This window comes from Sturnira hondurensis, unplaced genomic scaffold (genome assembly GCF_014824575.4).
Source record: "Sturnira hondurensis isolate 20B ecotype Veracruz unplaced genomic scaffold, ASM1482457v3 Scaffold0005220, whole genome shotgun sequence".
NCBI lineage: Eukaryota > Metazoa > Chordata > Mammalia > Chiroptera > Phyllostomidae > Sturnira > Sturnira hondurensis.
This window is the reverse complement of record NW_028077851.1, coordinates 5,377,993-5,397,075: the sequence shown is the minus strand read 5'-3', so window position 1 is coordinate 5,397,075 and position 19,083 is coordinate 5,377,993. Positions and strand designations below refer to the sequence as shown.

The window sequence follows — 19,083 nt, the reverse complement described above, 5'->3', positions numbered from 1 at the left end:
TTTTTCTTTAATTTTTATGTTTTATTTATTTTAGAAAGAGAGGAAGGGAGGGAGAAAGAGAGGGAGACAAATATCAATGTGAAAGAGAAACATTGATCAGTTGCCTCTTGCACATGCCCCAACCAGGACTGAACCTGAAAACTGGACTTAATCCCTGACTGGGAATTGAACCCATGATCTTCTACTTTTCGGGACTGTACCCAAGCAACTGAGCCTCACTGGTCAGGGCAATTCCCAACTATTGTGACGTACAAAAATATCAACTTCATATGGTTTGACCTAGTGTTTGGTATTTGGGTTCATTCACAGTCAGTAATAGGTGAAATGGTCTGATCCCTGTGTGTGGTCCACTCAGACAAATTCTTAGCAGAGAGATTGCCCAGAGAGGCTTCTCATAGCTTCTGATGGGTCCATGACCTTTGGTAGATTCTGCCATTGCTTATGGAGCTTCCATCATAGGCTCTGTGTTCAAAAATGGCTTGTTCACTTCCCTTTTCCCTGCAGGTGCCAACATATGTGTTTGATCTCTGGAATAAATGCCAAGACCTCCAAGCTTGAGTTTTCAAGTCTTCTGTAGATCAAAGGTTCTCTTCATCACTACATGGGATTCTCTATGCTGTTACTCATCAAACCCAGTACAGCTCCTCTGAGGGCCACTGGCTGAGTTTCCAAGAGGCAAGGAGGGAAGAGAAGAAACTCCTAGTTTTCTAAATATTGCAACACATGGGGCAGATGGACGTGAACAGCAAAAAGGCTTGTATGTTTTTCTCAATAAACTGTAAATTAAAAATGCAGAAATTTTAGATGGATTTTAGTTATTTATGAACTAGATCCACCTAAATTGGGCATCAGGGAGCCTCTCATAGTTACTCATTTTATATACCTAAAGGAATAGACAGGCCTTCAATAATCATTGTATCCAACACCTTCCATCATTTCATGTGACTTCTAAACAAAGTCCATTTCCAGTAGTAAATATCCTGAAGACGAAAACCAAAAAGAAATCTAAAGCTAAAATCAGTTGTATTATTGTAGTCATTTTGAGACTATTTAAATAAGAAATTATGCCATTGTCATAAAGAATCAAGATTTTCAACATAAGAGAAAAGAGATCAATTATAAAATCAAGGAAGTTGAATTAAAACCTGTAATGTTAGCTTTGAATTGGAAATAGCAGTCTGAACTCATGATTTATCTTAACCTTCTGAAACTTACATATTTTCTAGCTCTGTCTATTGAAGAAGCCTAGAGTCAATGACAACCCATGAACAATGACTACCCCTGGCATGTAGAATGTGATCTCTAAAGCCTGTTGCCTTTGAGAGGAGCCAGGGCTTCTTTGAAATAGGGCTGATTTCAGGTCTGGGGCAGCCAATGTACAGAATGAATTTAGGACACTTTATCATACCTAAATTTCTGACAGAGGAGAAAACAGACCTCTAGAGACCCAGTGACCTGTTCAATGCCACACAGGAGTCAGGACTCTGGGAATAGCCAGGGTACCTCATCCATGCCCCTGCAAAAGTCAGCCTCCCCTCAGCCATGCCTCCAAGCCACAGTCCTCCCACCTAGTGCTCCAAACAGCCTCCAGAGCTATCTGTTCAGGGTTCTTCACTGCCACTTTGGGGGATTCTAACAATAAATTTATCTTTAAGCCACTTTGGCATTAGAGAACTTTTTAAATTAGCCAACTGTTGCCCTGGCTGGTGTGGCTCAGTTGGTTGGAGCATCATCATTCCATAGACCTAAAGGTCACAGGTTCAAACCCCAGTCAGGGTATGGCATACAAGAAGGCAACCAGTCAATGTTTCTCTCTCATGTCAACATTCCTTTCTTTCTCTTCCCCTCTCCTTTCCTCTCCCTAAAAGCAATGAAAAAAAATGTCCTCAGGTAAGGATAAAATTAGCTAACTGCACAATCAAGATATCTGAAATTTGAAATACACATGCTTGTGTGCTATGAGGGTTAAATTCCTAAAACCTCCAAGACTATTGGTGCCCTGCCTATCTATATTTCCTCGTCCTTATCACTTTGGTGCACAGCAGCCAGACTTACATCTCCTAGGACTTGCATTTTTTGCCTGAGGGCTTTCTCTTGTCAGGGAGCCTACTTTTCTTGAACTACCAGGGAAATATTGCTCTGGTGCCTAGGTAGCCCTCAACCAATGACTGAAAGGAAGTGGTAGATAACATCCCAACTTCCTTGCCTCTAAAGTTTGTGTGCAAGTATAAAGGACACATGGACAATAACTAAGGGTGGGGGGTGGAAAGGGGAGGGAGGCGGGGAGCGGGCAGAGTTGGGAATATAAGACAGAAACCTGTACTTGAACAAGAATTAAATAAAAATTATATTTAAAAATAAATAATAATAATAATAAAATAAAATAAATAAAAATAAAAATGAACAAATAAAATCTTAAAAAAAATAAAAAAGCCAAATAGCTAAAATATGTATTAACACATGTAAATTGGCCCTTTGGGTAAGGCAAATTCAACCCCAACACCCTTCTTTTGTTCTTAAGGCTGGATTAGTAATAAAATAATAAAATTGATACAAGCCTAAAAAAAAAATAAAGTTTGTGTGCATTCTGCACTGGCTCCTGGTATGATCCAGCCCCAGTTTCCCACAGTGATAACATGCTCTTAAGCACACCTTTTATTGGTTTCCTTCCCTTCCATTTTTTCACTTTTTTCTGTTCTCCCTTCTGGTAGCTTTCTAGCATTTCCTCCTAAATAAACTGGTTGGACCTGAACCTTTGCCTCAATTCCTATCTTGGGGAAACCCAAACTCTTATTTTCATTCTCTGAGCCTGTTTTTCATGGGCAGATAGAGAGGGAAAGAGCCATTGACCATGGAAAGTGGATTTCCCAAGGTATCACTGCAGACTCAGCTAGATTCAGGCTAACTGAGTCACAAGAGAATACATCTTTTCTGGCTCAGGGTCAGTGTATTGTGCTCTGAGTTTCCTGCAGTCATATAGCTTATGCTGTGTGTCTTTTTTTAAAAGATTTTATTTATTTATCTTTAGAGGAGAAGGGAAGGAGAGAGGGAGAGAAATATCAATGTACGGTTGCCTCTCATGCGTCCCCTGCTGGGAACTGGCCCGCAACCCAGGCATGTGCCCTGACTGGGAATCGAACCATGATCATCTGGTTCACAGGCCTGTGCTCAATCCAGTGAGCCACACCAGCCAGGGCTGCTGTGTGTCTTTTATAGAGAGCGCAGAACTCACAATAAATGTCTAGGCTTTGGGGGTGGTAAAGTCAGAAAAGAATTCCTTTTTGCCTGCAGGTTCATGTATTTATAGCTTTTTTATTGGCCCAATAAAGGGCATCACTTCTCTTCTACTTACAAACATACTAATTAGCTAGTAATAATGCTAACGAAGTGCACTGGGAGTGGTATGTGGGGCCTTTTGTAAGTATTTTTAAATTTTGTTGTTCCTGATAATCTCTGAGTAAATTTTAAGAGACTAATCTCTACCTAAGAGATTTATTAACATATATAACTGGGTGTCACATGCTAATTACTCTACTGTTTCACAAATTAACCAAGACAAGGACCTGTCCAGGAGGACCAGAGAGGTTCCATACACCATATTGGAAACATAACCCTTTCCTCTTACAGCCAGTGGCTGTGCATTTCTCCTGAATAAAAAGATGATTTCACATGATTTTTCTAAGTTGCCCTTCCCACTCCAGCTCTACTTTCTTCCCTAGAATGTCAAAGACACTTGTGTTCATGACATCACATCTGTGGTTCGAGCAGGAGAGAAGAGACTTAAAATCATATAATCTTTGTGGGCAGAGTGCCATCTTTCCTCTCCATTCCCATGCTTTCAAGGAACTAAGAGTACCATAGGATGATAGTCTTCCCTATAACAAACCATGTCTGGTTCTTCTCAAATAATGAAAACATTTGTGACATTCACCCTTTTCTGAATCTTGGAAGTAATTCTTAAATATCTATTTGGCTCTCCTAAATATCAAATTTCTTATTTCTGATTAGTATTATCTTTTCTTATATTTTAATATGTTTGTAAACTTTTAAAACTGCCAATCTCTCTTTAAGGTGTGTGTGTCTAATGAAACAAGGATTGAGCCAAGCTTCTATTTCTTCCACTCTGATTTAAGTTTGGACATAAAAGCCTTGAAAACTGGAACAACTGTGTCATGATTTGGTGATGGGCTGGCTATTTTCAGCCCAAGTTGCTGGAAAGCAAGCACTTTATCTAAGATCATCATGGCCTCTCTGGTAAAGCTAACTTGAGGGTTGATAAAATTATTAGATTGAGCTATCAAGATAGTTTTTCTAGAGCAAAACAGTTGACTATCACTAATTTATTATTGTTCAATCTAACACCTGCCTTGTAGCCTTGATCTCTCACTCTTTAAACTAGTGCTACTCAATATGAGGTCTGCTTACAGGTGGTGATGTCAGCATCCCCAGAGAACATGTTCTTCATTCCCTGGGTGACATGCTCCTGAAATCCTAAAATTAAAATGCTGTTTCTTAGAGAACAAGTATGTTTGTAATTTGAAAAAATAGCCTGATAAATGTAATAGGTAGCAAATCATGACAGACAGAGATGAAAGGTGCAACATTGAAGCTGAATGTTGGCATGGAAGGAAGAGGTTGCCAAGGGAACTGCATGGACCCAGGGTTGGGAAACTTGACCTTTGTTTTTGCTTCAGCCAAATATCAGTTCTGTGATCTTGGGTCAGATCTTTGAACCTCAGCTTCCTCATCAGTACATGAGAATGGTAGTGTAAATTGTAGCTTTCAATGTGCTGACTGCTACCAGACAAGAAACACATTTTACATCATAATCCTGCATGCACACACACACACACATACATGCACACACAGAATAGAAACAGTAGCTTCACAAAACAATACTTACTACATGTAGTGCATTTTGGTATTTTTCTACTCTCTTCTATTTCATTACTTTTCAAACACTATTCTCGACCTACTGAATGGACTTCACAATCCGCTAATGGGTTATGCCCTGAGGTTTGAAAAAACACAGAAATCCATAATTTATAAGGTCCCTTCCAGTGGTAGAACCCAATGACTGTTCTAGCCACCTCAAGACATATTTTAAAAACAATAGCTGAACTGTAATAGATGGCTGCATGCTTACATTCTGGAGGAAGTGTGTAGTATAGAACATGGCAGCAGAATGACCCAAAATTAAATGTATTATAAACTGCTTCCAAGGAGGATGCATAGTGCTGCATCTCTGACAATGATTCAGAGAATTAGCATCTCCAAGTCATTACACTGAGTGCTTCCCAAGTCAACAACATCACAGATTAAGGACATCTGACCTGTCAGAGAGATCACAGGCTCTCTGGTAGTGGGCAGCCATCTTTTCAGTTTGCATATTATAAGACACCCTTCCTTCCCATCAGAAAGTGATCTCCAGTGGCCTCATCTTTGTTTACATGTCACTCACCAAGGAGACAGGAAAATAAAGGAAAAAGAAACTTGGAGAGTTCCAGACCTTCTAACTTGGGCCTCAATCCTGGTATCTTGGTCTTTTGTTTCCAGTCCAGGAAAGGAAACTAGCATTTGGTACGCAGTGACATGGAAAGGACTTTATCAATTTCATTGGATTCTCAGAACTGTTCTATAAAGGCTCTAGGATTCCCATTTTGGGAATCCTAGAGGAGGGTACAGGGGCACAAAGAGTAGGTGGGTACAGGGGCCCGCAGAAGAGGGTACAGGGGTACAAAGAGTACACTAGCTCATTCTGGACCCATTGCTGCTGTGATAAATCCCCAGTTTTTCATCCCAGAGCCCAGGGCCATTCTCCAAGATCACCCTGTCATAATTTGAATACAGAGTCCTTCAGGGTAGATGATCCAACCTCACTTAATTTTGGTGACTGGTAGAAAGCAAAAGCATAAATAGAACAGGGCAGAATTCAGAGAGCAGGAGGTCTAAATCCTCATTTGTAAAGATGGAGAACTTGAATCCTAGGGAGGTTTGGTGACAAGCACAAGGGCATAGAATGGCAAGTAGAACCCAGGCTTCTAGTGGCCTTTCCACAGGAGGTTGAACATTAAAACAACAATAGTAACAGTAATAATTAAACAGTATTCTGGTATGAAGCATCATTTTGTTTTAGAATATGGGGGAATATTTCTATGGGAAAATCGTTCTAGATCCTTGTAGTATATAAATAAATACACAGACATCTATTTATTCTGTGAGTGCTAGAATGTTTTAGGACACTGAAACTTGTCATGAAGCCTAATTTTTTCTGAAGCTGAGCAGTTCATGTTGGATGCTATGTCCATAGTGGGAAACAAGTCTGAATTATCATGGTTCTATAGAATAGGAAGCCCAACAGGGACAGACTGTGGGAACCTGGCTCTGGTGTTGGGCTGCTCCACAGGTGGCAGAGCTTTGGTGCTCTCTACCCTGTTCCTTCCTCCATGCTGCCAAGCAGACTGGGCAAGGGGCTGGTTGCCAGTGAAGGAAGAGAGGTGGGAATGAATGGTTTCACTTGGTGAAATCCCCTCCTTAGTTCCCTAACAGATCTGAGAACTCAGGCAGCAGCAACAGAGACCCTGAGTAGGGTCTGTTTTCATTTTGCTTACCAAGCTGATGACTGCTGAGGTTTGGCTTATGCATAGGCAGGGATCCACAGAGCAAACCTGTGACATGTCTGTGACACTGACTATTTCAGATGCTCATTAATATATTAACGTGCTAACACACTCTTTGCTGCTTTCTGTCACAGGGCATTAGAATGGAGAAATGTGTTCCTGGCAAAACAGCTGTGATATAGGGGTGGGTGTGATGGGTGGAAGGGCAGGAAGGTTTACAAGGTTTATGTGGGTAGTTAATCCTGTAAGTACTCTAGGAACACTTTAGAAAAATCTTTCTTCCTTGAAGGGGTAAAAATTCCATTTCTGAGTAACTTTGCATATTTTTCTGAATTTTTCACCACATGTAGCATTCAAACTTTGATTTCAGCTTTCACCGCCCCCCCCCGCCCCCTTTAAAGTCTTGGGAGTCTGGGAGAAAGAAAAAGGAGTAGTATGGGGAGAGAGCCATTGGCAGGAATAGAGACTTGAGGTAAAGAGGCTTTCTAGGGAGAAGGACCAAGAATAAGCATTTTGTACTTCTCCCAGAGCTAATAAAGCTTTAATGGAGTGAGAGGCTCATGAAGCCAGGAAAAGCAGTGTTGAACAAGTAGCAATCCTAGCAGGAGAATGAGGACTGGAGAGGCTAGGGGCAAGATTATATGTGTGCCTGACTTTTACCCCTTCCCAACAGTTCCTAAACTCAAGTCTCCTCCTGTCCTTTCCAGGACAGTGGCAGCCATTAGTTTTCCTCAACTTCCAAGTTGGCTCATTTCAGATGAATCCAGTGACCATATCCATACTTTCATTACATTACTCTAAATCAAGGTCTAGGCAATTTCATTATTCCCAGACTTTGACAAGGGAATGAATTAAGTTCAGTCTATAAAGACTTCACTGCTCTGTGGATATTTTCTACAATGGCATTTTCTTCCAGCAATTTGGTGTTTATAGTGTTGTTTGTATTTCTATAATATGACAAACATGCCAGGCACTTTCTGAGAGGTTCACTCAGTTCTTGGGTACTCATAATTCTATGGATGACACAGAAAGTAACAGTTCTGAGTCTTTTACTTTGATTATGAGAAGCACTAAATACTTTTACCTGGCAGACAACTCTCTCCTCCTCACTTTCTGATCATTCTTAGACAAATTTATTTCAATAAATAAATAGAGAAGCAGCGTGGAAGCCACAGAGGGTTTCTAATCCTAGATCACACACTTGCCAAGTGTGTGACTTTGGAGATTTACTTACTTTCTCTGAGTTTTGGTTTCCTTATTTGCAAAAATGGAAGCAATATTGTAATCTTTGGATTATGTGACCGTGTCATGAATATAATATACCTGGCTTCACCTTGACGTATCACTGGAGCTCTCTGCAAGAGCCTATAGCCTTGGACAGGAGAAATGATACATCCACATAAACCTTTTTCCTGCCATAGGGGATGTAAATGAGACACATAGCTCTATTTCCCATTGTAACCCATGCCATTATCTGTCCCTTCCTTGGGGAGTAGTTAACAAAGGGAGGAGAGAACAAGTACTAGGTAAAGCAAGCAACTGGCTCTAAGAAAGTAGATAAAATAGTGGGAAGGTGTGTTAGTTTTCTGTTGTCATGAAAAATCACCACAAACCGAGCAGCTTAAAACAACACCCATTTATGACCTCACAATATCCGTGGGTCAGGATTCTGGGCACAGGTTAACTGGGTCTACTGTTCACGATCCCACTGGGCTGCAATCAACGTTTTGGCTGGGGCTCATTTCTTATCTGAGGCCTGGGGATCTCTTCCAAGTTGATTGTTTGTTGCTAGAATTCAGATGCTTGAGATTATAAGACTGAGACTTTCAGCTCCCAGAGGCTACCCACCATTACTTGCCATGTGGCCTTCTCTAGGTAGTTTGTTCTTCAAAGCCAGCATTAGTGTCTCTTCTGCTTCTTGTCTTTTTTTAAGGACTCACATGACTAGGTCAGATATACTGAGGATAATTATCTTCCTTTTAATTAACTCAAAGTCAACTGAATGGGGATCTTAAAATCCCTTTTGCCTGGTAATACAACAATTCACAGGGGAGGGAACTATACAGGATGTGTACATGAGAGGGCAGGGATCTTGGTGGCTGTCCTGGAATTCTGCTCACCACAGAGGGGTCCCTGGTTGTATCCAAATAATTAGAGGAGAAACCTTCTTGATTCACTTTGTATCATAATCATGAAAACAAACATCACTGGGAGTACTAAGCCTGCTATATTGCATGGGTTAGCCATGGTGAAATTGTTAAAAAGGGAAGAAAAGGGGCAAAGGTGAACCTGAAGGTATGGGACAGCCTTGCAATGACAGTGGTGCAGTGAGCTTGTGAATGAGTGTATTCAACTTTTGCTGGACTGTTACTTAGAAAAAGAGATAGATTTTTAAAGTAGGAAAATGGGATAGTTTTCCCAGGAAGAGCTCCATTAGAGCGTATCTGTCTGCCTCTGGTAGACACATAATAGTAGTTAATGCTTTATAATCAAAGGACAAAACTGAAAACAAAGTCATTACAGAGTTTACCTTCCCTTCCTTGTGTAAGAGATAAACACTATTGTGGAAAATGATGAGTGAAATATGCACCTGTTAATGTGTGGTAGAAATCCATCATAGCTTCTCAGCAGATAAAGAAAAGACTTGAGATAGGGAAGAGATGAGGATTCTTATCCCTTCATGGAGGCTGTCATTGTGAGAGCTGGTTCTTCCCAGGAACCATGACTTGGCTGCCCATGATGGAACTCATGCATTAGTCTTTGTGTCTGTAAATCTACAGTCCTGAGCCATAGGCCAATTAGCAGCCCAGAGACTCAGAGCTGGGTTGTGCAGTAGGCACAGTAAGAATGTGTCTAGGGTGTTGACAAATGCTTTTTTTCCAAATAATCTGATATTTAAAAAGAAGGAAAGAGAACTTGGCTGAACTTCTTTACATTTATTTTATGACATGCTAATTTATCTTTTACTTTGGGATTATCTGCTGTGGAAAGGTGGAGGTGGACAAGTGGGGACTATATAATCTTTTCAGTGTTTCTGGCCTTTAGAGTCTAGAGGACTTAAGCAATACCCAGGGAATTGTATAATGCCATAACAGGAGGAATCTGTCAGAGGTCACATCTCCCAACCTATTGCTTCCAGGTAGAATCACACCTAAGCCATTTCACAGGGAACCAGAGAATGTACACTCCATGCAGGCAAGGATTCTTGTGTGTTTTGTTCTGTGCTATATCCCAGAATCTAGTACTGTGCCTGGGACATTATAACTATTTAGAAAATGTTCCACTGGTGGATGAATGTTTCAGTTTTCAGCAGTTTCTTCCCTTTCCCCATGTAGCCCATCTCCCTTTACTTCTGCAAGATCCCAAGGCATCATCAGGTTTACATTTTGTCTATCTCAAACTTGTCTGATGATAAAAAATAATCTAGGGGCACTTCTCAAATATACAGATTACTAGGCCTCTCTCTTGGAAACTTTGGTTCAGGAAATCTAGGTTGGAACCCAGGAATCTGTGTTTTTGACAAATACTTCTGATAAACTGGTGAGTTTTCTCTTCAGATCAATATTGAGATAAATAGCAGGAGCTCAGCTCTTCCCCACACAGAGACTGTGGAGCCACAGCCACTTGACCCAGTTTCTGAGGGGCCATCAAAAGTTAACACTCTGAGCTTCTGGTCAATGGTACTCAGGAAATGAGAGGCTATGACAGTTTTCTGGTCTACTCCCAAGCCACCTGGGCCCAGCTCCCAATGCTGGCTCCTGCCTTCCTGAAGGAGTGAGTCTGAGGAAGCACTCAGATGCTATTCTTCTTCTGGAACTGACCACTGAACTTGCCTCATCTTTCCACCATGCAAGCTTCTGTTCTGTGCCTTATCCCAGCCATCACTAGCACATGAGTTTATAGCCACCTCTGTTGGGTTTGGTAATGCCCTCTGCCCTATTGGGTGGCAGTTAACCTCTGCATCCAGGGAAAGGCTGACTTTTTAGCCAATGATGGTTATTGAATCCAAGTGTTCCTCTGAGGGTAGCTAACTAAAGCCTCTGTTTTCAGCACTCCCCCCTATTTTACACTTGAGAGAAGGAAAGGTCTGATCCCAATATGGTCTGCCCTTTCTATCCCCAGGCCTCCCATACTCATCTGAGACTGGAAGAGGGTGGATTCTCCCTCAGCAATTCCTCCTAGGTTTACTTATCCCCAGGATGCAGTGACTCCTGACTGGTTCCCCAAGCAGTTATAGTTTCCAGAGAAAGGGTTGATGTTATAGAAAGAACACTCAAGAAAGAAAAGTTGATGCCTTTGTTCTTGGCCCCATAGAAATCTTCTCTAAATGTACTATCCCCTACACAGGAAGAGAATTCTGAGATCACTAACCTTTGGGTTTGAATTATTCTTAGAGATTAAATACCAAGAAAGGATAAATCTAGGTGAACCAGAGTATTCTGCTCTGTAGGCGAAGGTTAGAGAATATAGCAGACTATTTATGATTATGATTGTCTAACATAATAGCCACCTATGACTATTTAAATTTAAATTAATTTAAATTAAAAAATAAAAAGTTAAAAGTCTTTAATAGTCAATGTGGCTAGAGGTTACCACATTGGATAACACAGTTATAGATAATTTCTCCATCACAAAAATTTCTGTTGGACAACACTGTTTCAGAGACATGGTGTTGCCCCTTTGACCCTGTCCATGTGGTGTTTCTTTAGCACATTTGCAAATGTGTTTTTGTTTCTGTTGGTGCTCCTTGTGGACATGATACATTATTCTATAAAAACACACACTATTGATGACCACATTAGAAAACAAAAGCAAAACCAAAAATAACTGCCATAAATACAGTATTCAGTGAGGTGGGGGATTCATTATCAAAAGGCTGCATTTGTCCCAGTTTTCTTTCTTCTCTTCCCCCTCTGTGAAAGTATTCTTCCTTCTTTTTCATTTACCTTTTGTTCCATCTGTAGAGTATCTTGTCCTAGGTATGGTTTCTCAGACAAAGTGAAATGGTAAACTAGACCTCAAAAAGAAAAGGAGCAGGCAGAAACTAAAGCCTATTTGGGGCACAGGAATACACAGTTGGGCAGAATGTCCCCAGATCACACACTGGGAAAAAGGAAAAGAAGCAAAAAGAGTCTATGAGACTAGGAGGAGACAGTGAGCCCAAGACAGGGTCTGGTCTGGATAGTAGGTCTGGAGGATAAGGCAGAATGGGCCAGTGCTCACCATTCCTGAAGCTGGCAGGCTGCCTAGGTGCTCAGGAGTTCCTCCGTGCAATAATTTCCTCATCACAATCCTCTTGCTTAGCAACAGCTCCCTCCATGAGAATTCGTCTTTGACTCATGGGTGATCTGCATTGGAGGCTCAGTGTGTGCATGAAAAATATGTAGTAGGTCAATTTTTGTGCTTTGGGGAAGGAGGCCTCTGTCCCTGGTCTCTTGAATGAATTGTAAGGACTGTACTCCTCTTCTCACCAGCACTCTCTGTGGGTTTTCTCCCTTAACACGCATCACCCATGAAATAGGATCTTTAATGTTTGTGTTTTCCTGTGGATGAAACTAGGGAAATAGAGTAATGCTTTGAAACATGGCAGGCAATGGGGTTGGCAGGTAGAAGGCAGGATAAGGTTAAATAGTGAGGGTCATGGGCCAAGGGTCACAGGAGACAGAAAGCTGGGCCAGCAAAAAGCAAAGTTCAGGTGGGCATCAGGAGCAGTTGTGTAGAATTATATTTCTGAGGCCCTGTGGCCAGAAGACGAGCTGGGACAACCTTTAATCTCATCCTTGAGGCTTTTCTCTGCTTTCTTGGAAGGCAGGACCCACCCCCTACCCCCATGCTTGGCTGGCCAGGGGCTTGTTCAGGTTGATGAATGGCTGTCAGAGTACAAAATGAAGGTATGGATCAGTTAGCTGGTTGGTGTCCTGGGGTTTCCCATTCCCTCGATGGGGGCAAAGTTGTCCCTGTCTCTGCTCTAAACTTCAAACCTTTCTTTAGCCTTGAGTGAGTTCCCAATATAAATGCAGCAGTCTGGAATTCCACTCCACCCAGACCCCACCCCTGTACCCCTCCCCAGCCTAGAGTTTTCGAAATACACAGTTTAAAGCTACTGAAGTATAATGCCCCATTTCTCTCTTTCTGTTGCAGCCGTCTCCAACCTGGACATCGAGAGTAAACTGAGTGTGTACTACCGTGCACCGTGGCACCAGCAGAGAAACATCTTCCTCCCCACCACAAGGCCACCCTGCGTGGAGGAGCTGCACCGCCACGCCCGGCAGAGCCTGCAAGCCCTGCGCAGAGGTGACTAATCCCGGCCTTTTGGGGGAGGGAACTCAAAGCGTGTCCCATCCAGGTCCAGGAGTTGTTCTCTGTTCCATTAATCCCAACACCTCTTCTTGTTATAGCAAGTACTTAGAAACACTCCTTTTTCTACCCTGGAATGAATTAATGGATAATATAACCTACTCATACACCCTATACATATACAGTCTAAATATGAAAATAAAGAGAATTTGCACCTATCAAAGTAGGTTTGAGTTAAGTAAAGACAATCAGAAGCTATTCTGAATAAAAAGTGTAAGGAAACAAAGAGGTTGAGGGGCAGGAAGGCATACCATAAAAACTGATGCATTCACAGTACTTTAAACATGAGCAAAAAGAAAAAAAAGACACCACCCTTGGATTATAATTAACAGGGAATTAGGTTTGATTCAGAAAAAGGCGCTAGACTCTCCCCTTGTAAGAAATTCTTGTGGGATATTTGTAGGACCTGAGGTGTTATTTCATTGTTCAGGACTGTCCTGTGTGTTCATTGTAGGATAGCTGTCATTCTTGGTTGGCTCCCTCCCAACCACCAAACAGCCAGAACCTCTACTGGGGGCTCTTCTGCTCCTGTTGAGAACCAGTGATCTGGTCCATTCTACAGTGGAACATGTGGAGGCCTAGAAATGTCAGGAAACTTGCTCAGGCTCACACATAGCAGGTTAAGTACAGTGCCAGGACCCAGACATGGGCCTCCAGACCCTCAGCCAGAGGTCTTTTCTTCTTTACCGTACACTATGTTCTAGGGAAGTAACAAAATATTTCTACTTCTGTTTCTCTCACAATCCTGAGAAAGCCAGAGATAGGCAAATAGCAGCCAAGGAGGAAGATACAGCCCTTTCTTATACTGGTTAATTTTCAGTGCCTTAAAACCATAGTAATTAGGACAAGGAAATTAAAAACTGGCATCATCGTCTTAGATCCCCCTAAGTTGGGTGTCAGAAGTTGGCATGCCAGCTTTTTTGGCCTTTAGATTTTTGCTATGGAGACGGATAACGTCTGTGCCTTCAATGTCTTTGTTCCAAATTCCATATGCTGCTTTAAAAAATTGTGTTTTGTAAAACTATTAAAATTCAAATAAAATCTTTTAATGTCACCGTCAAGATGGGGAAATAAAATGACAGATGTTGTTTTCAGCTTATAATCTCACATGTGTATGACTTCTCCTTTCCCCCAATTCCTAGTCTTTTTCCTCTTTAATAAAAGAGCGAATGTACTGATATCTCTAACACAATTGTGGTAAAAATCCTTCTTGGTTATTAGTGCAGGTACTGTGGCACTTATAATGAAGAGTGATGATCAGTATCCTCTAGAAGTATCTCTGGCATTCTTACTATTCACTTTGATATTATACCAGGCTAAAGAGGTATTCTTTACTAAATTTCTAGTGCAAGCCACCCTCTGGATATCTTCCTTAACACTTCACCATTCCTTTGCAGCTTTGATTAGGCACCCTTTCCATAATATCCTGTGCATCTTCCCATTATGCTACTTATAAGCCTATATCATAACTAAACTTACAGGCCTATCTTTAAGCATTAATCCATGAGCAACTCAGGGACAAGGATATTTTTTTATGCCAAATACTTAGCATGAATCTGATATATAATAACAGGTCCTCAATTAATGTTTGTGCAACTGAATAAAACTCTGCAGAAAACTGGTTAAGCATTGAGGGCATAGGATGGTGACAGAGGAATGTGATCATTTTCACTAAATACTTTCTCTGATCCCCATCATTAGAGAGCTCGAGTAACGTTAGCCCTTTAGCCATAGTTATTTTTATCCTTTTATTATTATTCATAAGTCATCATTGATTGAATTTTTCCAGATTCAACCAGATAGCATTAAGCTGCTCATAAGCTATCACATTTCACTGTGTTGTCAGGTTTAGATTTAATGGCAGAACTGGAGACTAGCAAGCGCCAATATCAGTTTTCTCCAAACTTCCTCCTAGGGGCTGACAGGGATATGGGGCCTCTTGGGGTTTAGAAGGAAGACCCTAGAGCTGTATCTTGCCTCCACAGACTGGCTGGCTTTGTGGTTGTCTCAATAGCAAACCTTGGATGTAGTGGTTTTAATAGCACTGCAGAGAGTCATAAACAGGAATTATAGGCATCATAGAATTAAAAACATGCCGTGCAGAATTAAAATTAGAAAGTGCCTTTTTTTAAAACCTTGTCCAACACAGTAGCTTAGTAGTGCCATCATCAGAAAACCACTTCTGCCATCTGGTGGCCAGGACTAATTCTAACCTATTCAGGCAACAGCCTTGCTCAGCAAATGCTGCAGTAACTTCCCTGTAGGTTATCTGTTTGGACAGCTGGAATATCCTGGCTTCCACCAGAAGGTAGTGGATAATGAAGCTATAAGGAGGGGGCTGGAGTATTTAGATCAAAACCTAGAAATTGGCTGCTTTCAAGATCTGTTCAATAGGAAACCCCTCAACAAAGTCTATTGAGGCCAGGCATTGTGCTAAACCTGGGATTCAGAGAGCTATAATGTATGGTCCCTGCCCACAAAGAATCCCTGATCTAGTGAGGAAGATGACAAGAAACCAGGTAATCTTAACACAGTGATATGGGGACTCAGAGGAAAGGCATTAATCATGCCATGGAGCTTCAGGAAAGGCTCCCCAGAACAAGCAGCACCATAATGGATTTCAAGCTATTTAAAATCTGATTCTTCTTCCCCCCTTTTTTCTCAGCAATTCTTTATACTCACAGTCAATAATGGCTTTAAGTGATGCCATTGTTTATGTTTGTAAGATATGGAAAGATTATTAGATGGCTATAAAGAGATATTTATATTTTATATTTCCTACCTTTTCAAGTTTCAGGGCTATAGTTTAAGTTCTATTCATCTAAGGTAATAAGAACCAAGAGTTGACTCTAGTAGACAGGCTCTAGTAGACAAATGTTCTCCCCATCCTACCACCAGAAAAAAAGCATTATCAGGGAGCCATTAATCTAGCCTACCTACTCCTGACCTAGGGTGAATGAGAGATATATTTTAGAAAGTGTAGGAGGGAAGCAATTGAATGGGAAATTGAGTTGTCTCTCTCCGACTGTTCCCTTCCTTCTACCTTTTCCTAACCAGTGACAACTGTATTTTACATTCCATTATGTATTTAAGGATGTCAAAGCTTTTCCTTGCACTGCTCATTTAGTAAAAAGCCCACTGTTTACTTGAGGAGAAAAATGAGGGTGGTACTGGAGGTAGACACTTTAACAAGGAAGACACTTATCTAGGAAGACACTTATCAAGGAAGACACTTTAACAAGGAAGACACTTATCAAGGAAGACACTTATTCCTTGGCTGTGAAGGCACTTTAGCAAGGACTACCTACATGGTGATGAAGAATTTTTTTTTTCTCTTTGTGAACAGGAATCAACATTTGTCTAAAGAATCTCAACCAAAGTAAGATGAGAAATACTACCATGTTTTCTGGCCATGGACAAAGTCAGCAGTTTAGGCAGGGAAGTCCACAGACAGCCAAATGAGACATGGAAAGAAACCTGAAAGCTCAATAGTGTTCAGGTACATTTAGTATGCATCACACTGACTACAGCAAAAGGAGAAAATGGCATTAGCGAGGCCAGTGGAAACAAGCAACAAGACCTAGAGGAGGACCTACCAGTCAGTAAAAAAGATAGAGGGAGGCTATACCCAGTATGGAATATGCTCTAATGTTGAAAGACTAGACTTTGACAAAAACATTAATGCATTCTTCGTTTCAGTCACTCAGTAAACATTTATGGAGACCACACTACATCTCAAGCACAGTAGGGCACTGGTATCAAAAGCTAAAGAATATATAGTCTCTGTTTTCCTTCTAGTGAAACAGCCAGACATAGACAGAGATCTTGATTTTTATGAATACAATGATACAGATGAAGCGGGGACTGGGCACCACTGGGCCTTTGGAGAAAGGGCTTCCTTCTGATGTCACCTGAGAGAATCAGTGTAGATAGTTCTGTTTCCTAGCATGGATAAAATGTAAGTAGTGTCTTATGAGCTGCCAAATATCCTATATTCTATTAGCAATATTCAAAGAATTAGAATGTAATAAAATATAATTATAATCAAATACTATCAATCCCAGGTAGTCTTGTTCTGATGAGTGAGCAAGTGTGTTAGGGCCTTACAGTGTCTATAGCTCAGGTAGTGGTGAAGAGCACGATCCTAGGGCCAAATATGTACCACTGCTAGCTCAGCAGCGACTTAGCCTCCCTGAGCCTGTTTAGGCATCTACAAAAGAGGGACAGTGTCAGTGCCTGCTATTAAGATGCACATAAAAACTTGAGCAAAGCATCTTTGGCATGTGGCAATTGCTCAGTAAATATTGGGTGTCATATTTATTATTATTGATGTGTTCAATAATGGTGATTTTAAATAATAGAAGGGCAAATTAATAAATCTGCTGTATAAATTTGTACCTTTGTCATGATAGGATTATAAGAATTCAAGCCCTGGGCATGACTACAGGCCAGTTTTTGGCAAGTGAGATGGCGTTTGATGTGGTCAGTGTGTTGGGCTGAGTGTGCTTTGGGGCTTTCTGAAACACCCAGAAAGTTAAATTGTGCTCTTAGTGCCTCAGTGATTCTTGCTGTGAAGTCAGGACCACTTTATCCCACATGTGGAAATTTCTTGGCTTTTCCCAGTAGTAGCTTTATTCCTAAATCAGACAACTGCTGTCATTGAGGTTCCTTTACTTTCTCTAGGAGCCCAGGATTCCAAAGCCTTCTGAGTGTTGTGGGTGACCTACAATTGTGTGCTAGTCACAAGCTCTCTAAACAAACAAACAAAAATAATAAAATAAAACAAATAAAAAGCCCTGATATATAGCTCTCACCAGTATCTGCGATGTACACACTCCCACCATGGCCTACTTCAAGCTACCAACAGTATAAAAATTAGCTTGCACAATTCCTGAACACATAGCACTCAGCACCCCTGAGCCCATATGAGCTGGCTTGTGCACCTCCTGGATAGCTGTGAGCATTTGTTCCTGGCACTCCTTGGGTAACTCTGGTATTTGTGTACCAGCACATCTTCCACCACTGTTCTGGATTTTGGTTGGGGGGCTTATGTCTTTTTGAAATGAGGCACATTAAGAAATAGATTGCTTTTTACAAACTCAAGGGTGAGCCATCTTGTACAAAGATTATGAGATAGACCCACTGAAATGTAAGTGTCTTACTTCATATTAATATGAACTGAGAGTTTCTTCCAGAATCATTCTGAAAATCTTATTTGGTATACAAATGAGCTAGATTAGAAAAACCCTCCTTTCTTCAGCACTTTGCTCATCTTCCCAATGGGACAAGAGAAATTGCAAATGTCAAGTATATTTATGTATTATTGCTTTTTCTGCCCCCAGAACATCGGAGCCGGACTGACCGCAGGGAGCAGAGAGCCGCTGCTCCCCTTTCCGTAGTTGCTCCTCCATTGCCGGCCTACCCCCCAGCTCACAGCCAGAGGAGACGGGAAGTTAAGGACCGTCACTTCTTAACGGTGAGCTTGGTGGCCAACCGGCAGCTACCAAATGGGAAGAACAAGTGGGTTTTCGGAGTCAGTTTCCTTCCTAGTGAAGGAGGTGGGCTGCCTCACAGAGTAAATCATGGACATTTGAGAACAACTTAATTTTTCCCCTTTCATTCCTGAAAGTAATGCCTCTTTTTGGCATAGAGTGGGGACACAGATGTATATTTTTTCAGTTAACTGGTTGCACAATACAGCAATGCAATGAGTTAAGGAAATCTAAAATCAGGGGGAAATTTGCTTCAAACCCTAGTTCTTCTGCACACAAGCTGAAAGATTTAGGGCAGGTTACTTACCTTCTTTACTCTCAGTTACCTCATCTATAATATGGGACTATTAATAGTATATAGCTTATAGTGTTTGAGGGTTAAATGATATAAGAACTTAGCACAGTGCCTGGCACAGAGTAAGACCTCAATAAAAGTTAGCTACTACAGCCACCACTCTTCTTCCTAGTCAAGTGAGGGTTTGGCTGACTCAGTGGGATGAGCTGGGGGAGGACTTAACTTACGTGGAAATTTTCCATTTGAACATAGTTTATCTCATCAGTTCCTGCTTCCCCATTCTATAAGGGAGGCTAGTTCTTCAGAGTAACAAATTGCC

At 41.3% G+C, this 19,083-nt stretch overlaps 1 protein-coding gene across 4 annotated transcripts in view; it reads left to right on the top strand.

The window, feature by feature from the left end:
• Positions 1 to 19,083, top strand: part of NHS (NHS actin remodeling regulator) — a 372,824-nt gene that overhangs the window by 303,917 nt on the left and 49,824 nt on the right. For all 4 annotated transcript variants that reach the window (XM_037046284.1, XM_037046286.1, XM_037046283.1 and 1 more), the window contains exons 2-3: positions 12,762 to 12,914; positions 18,320 to 18,453. In XM_037046284.1, the coding sequence (XP_036902179.1) occupies positions 12,762 to 12,914; positions 18,320 to 18,453 (287 nt within the window). The remainder of the gene's footprint in view (positions 1 to 12,761; positions 12,915 to 18,319; positions 18,454 to 19,083) is intronic.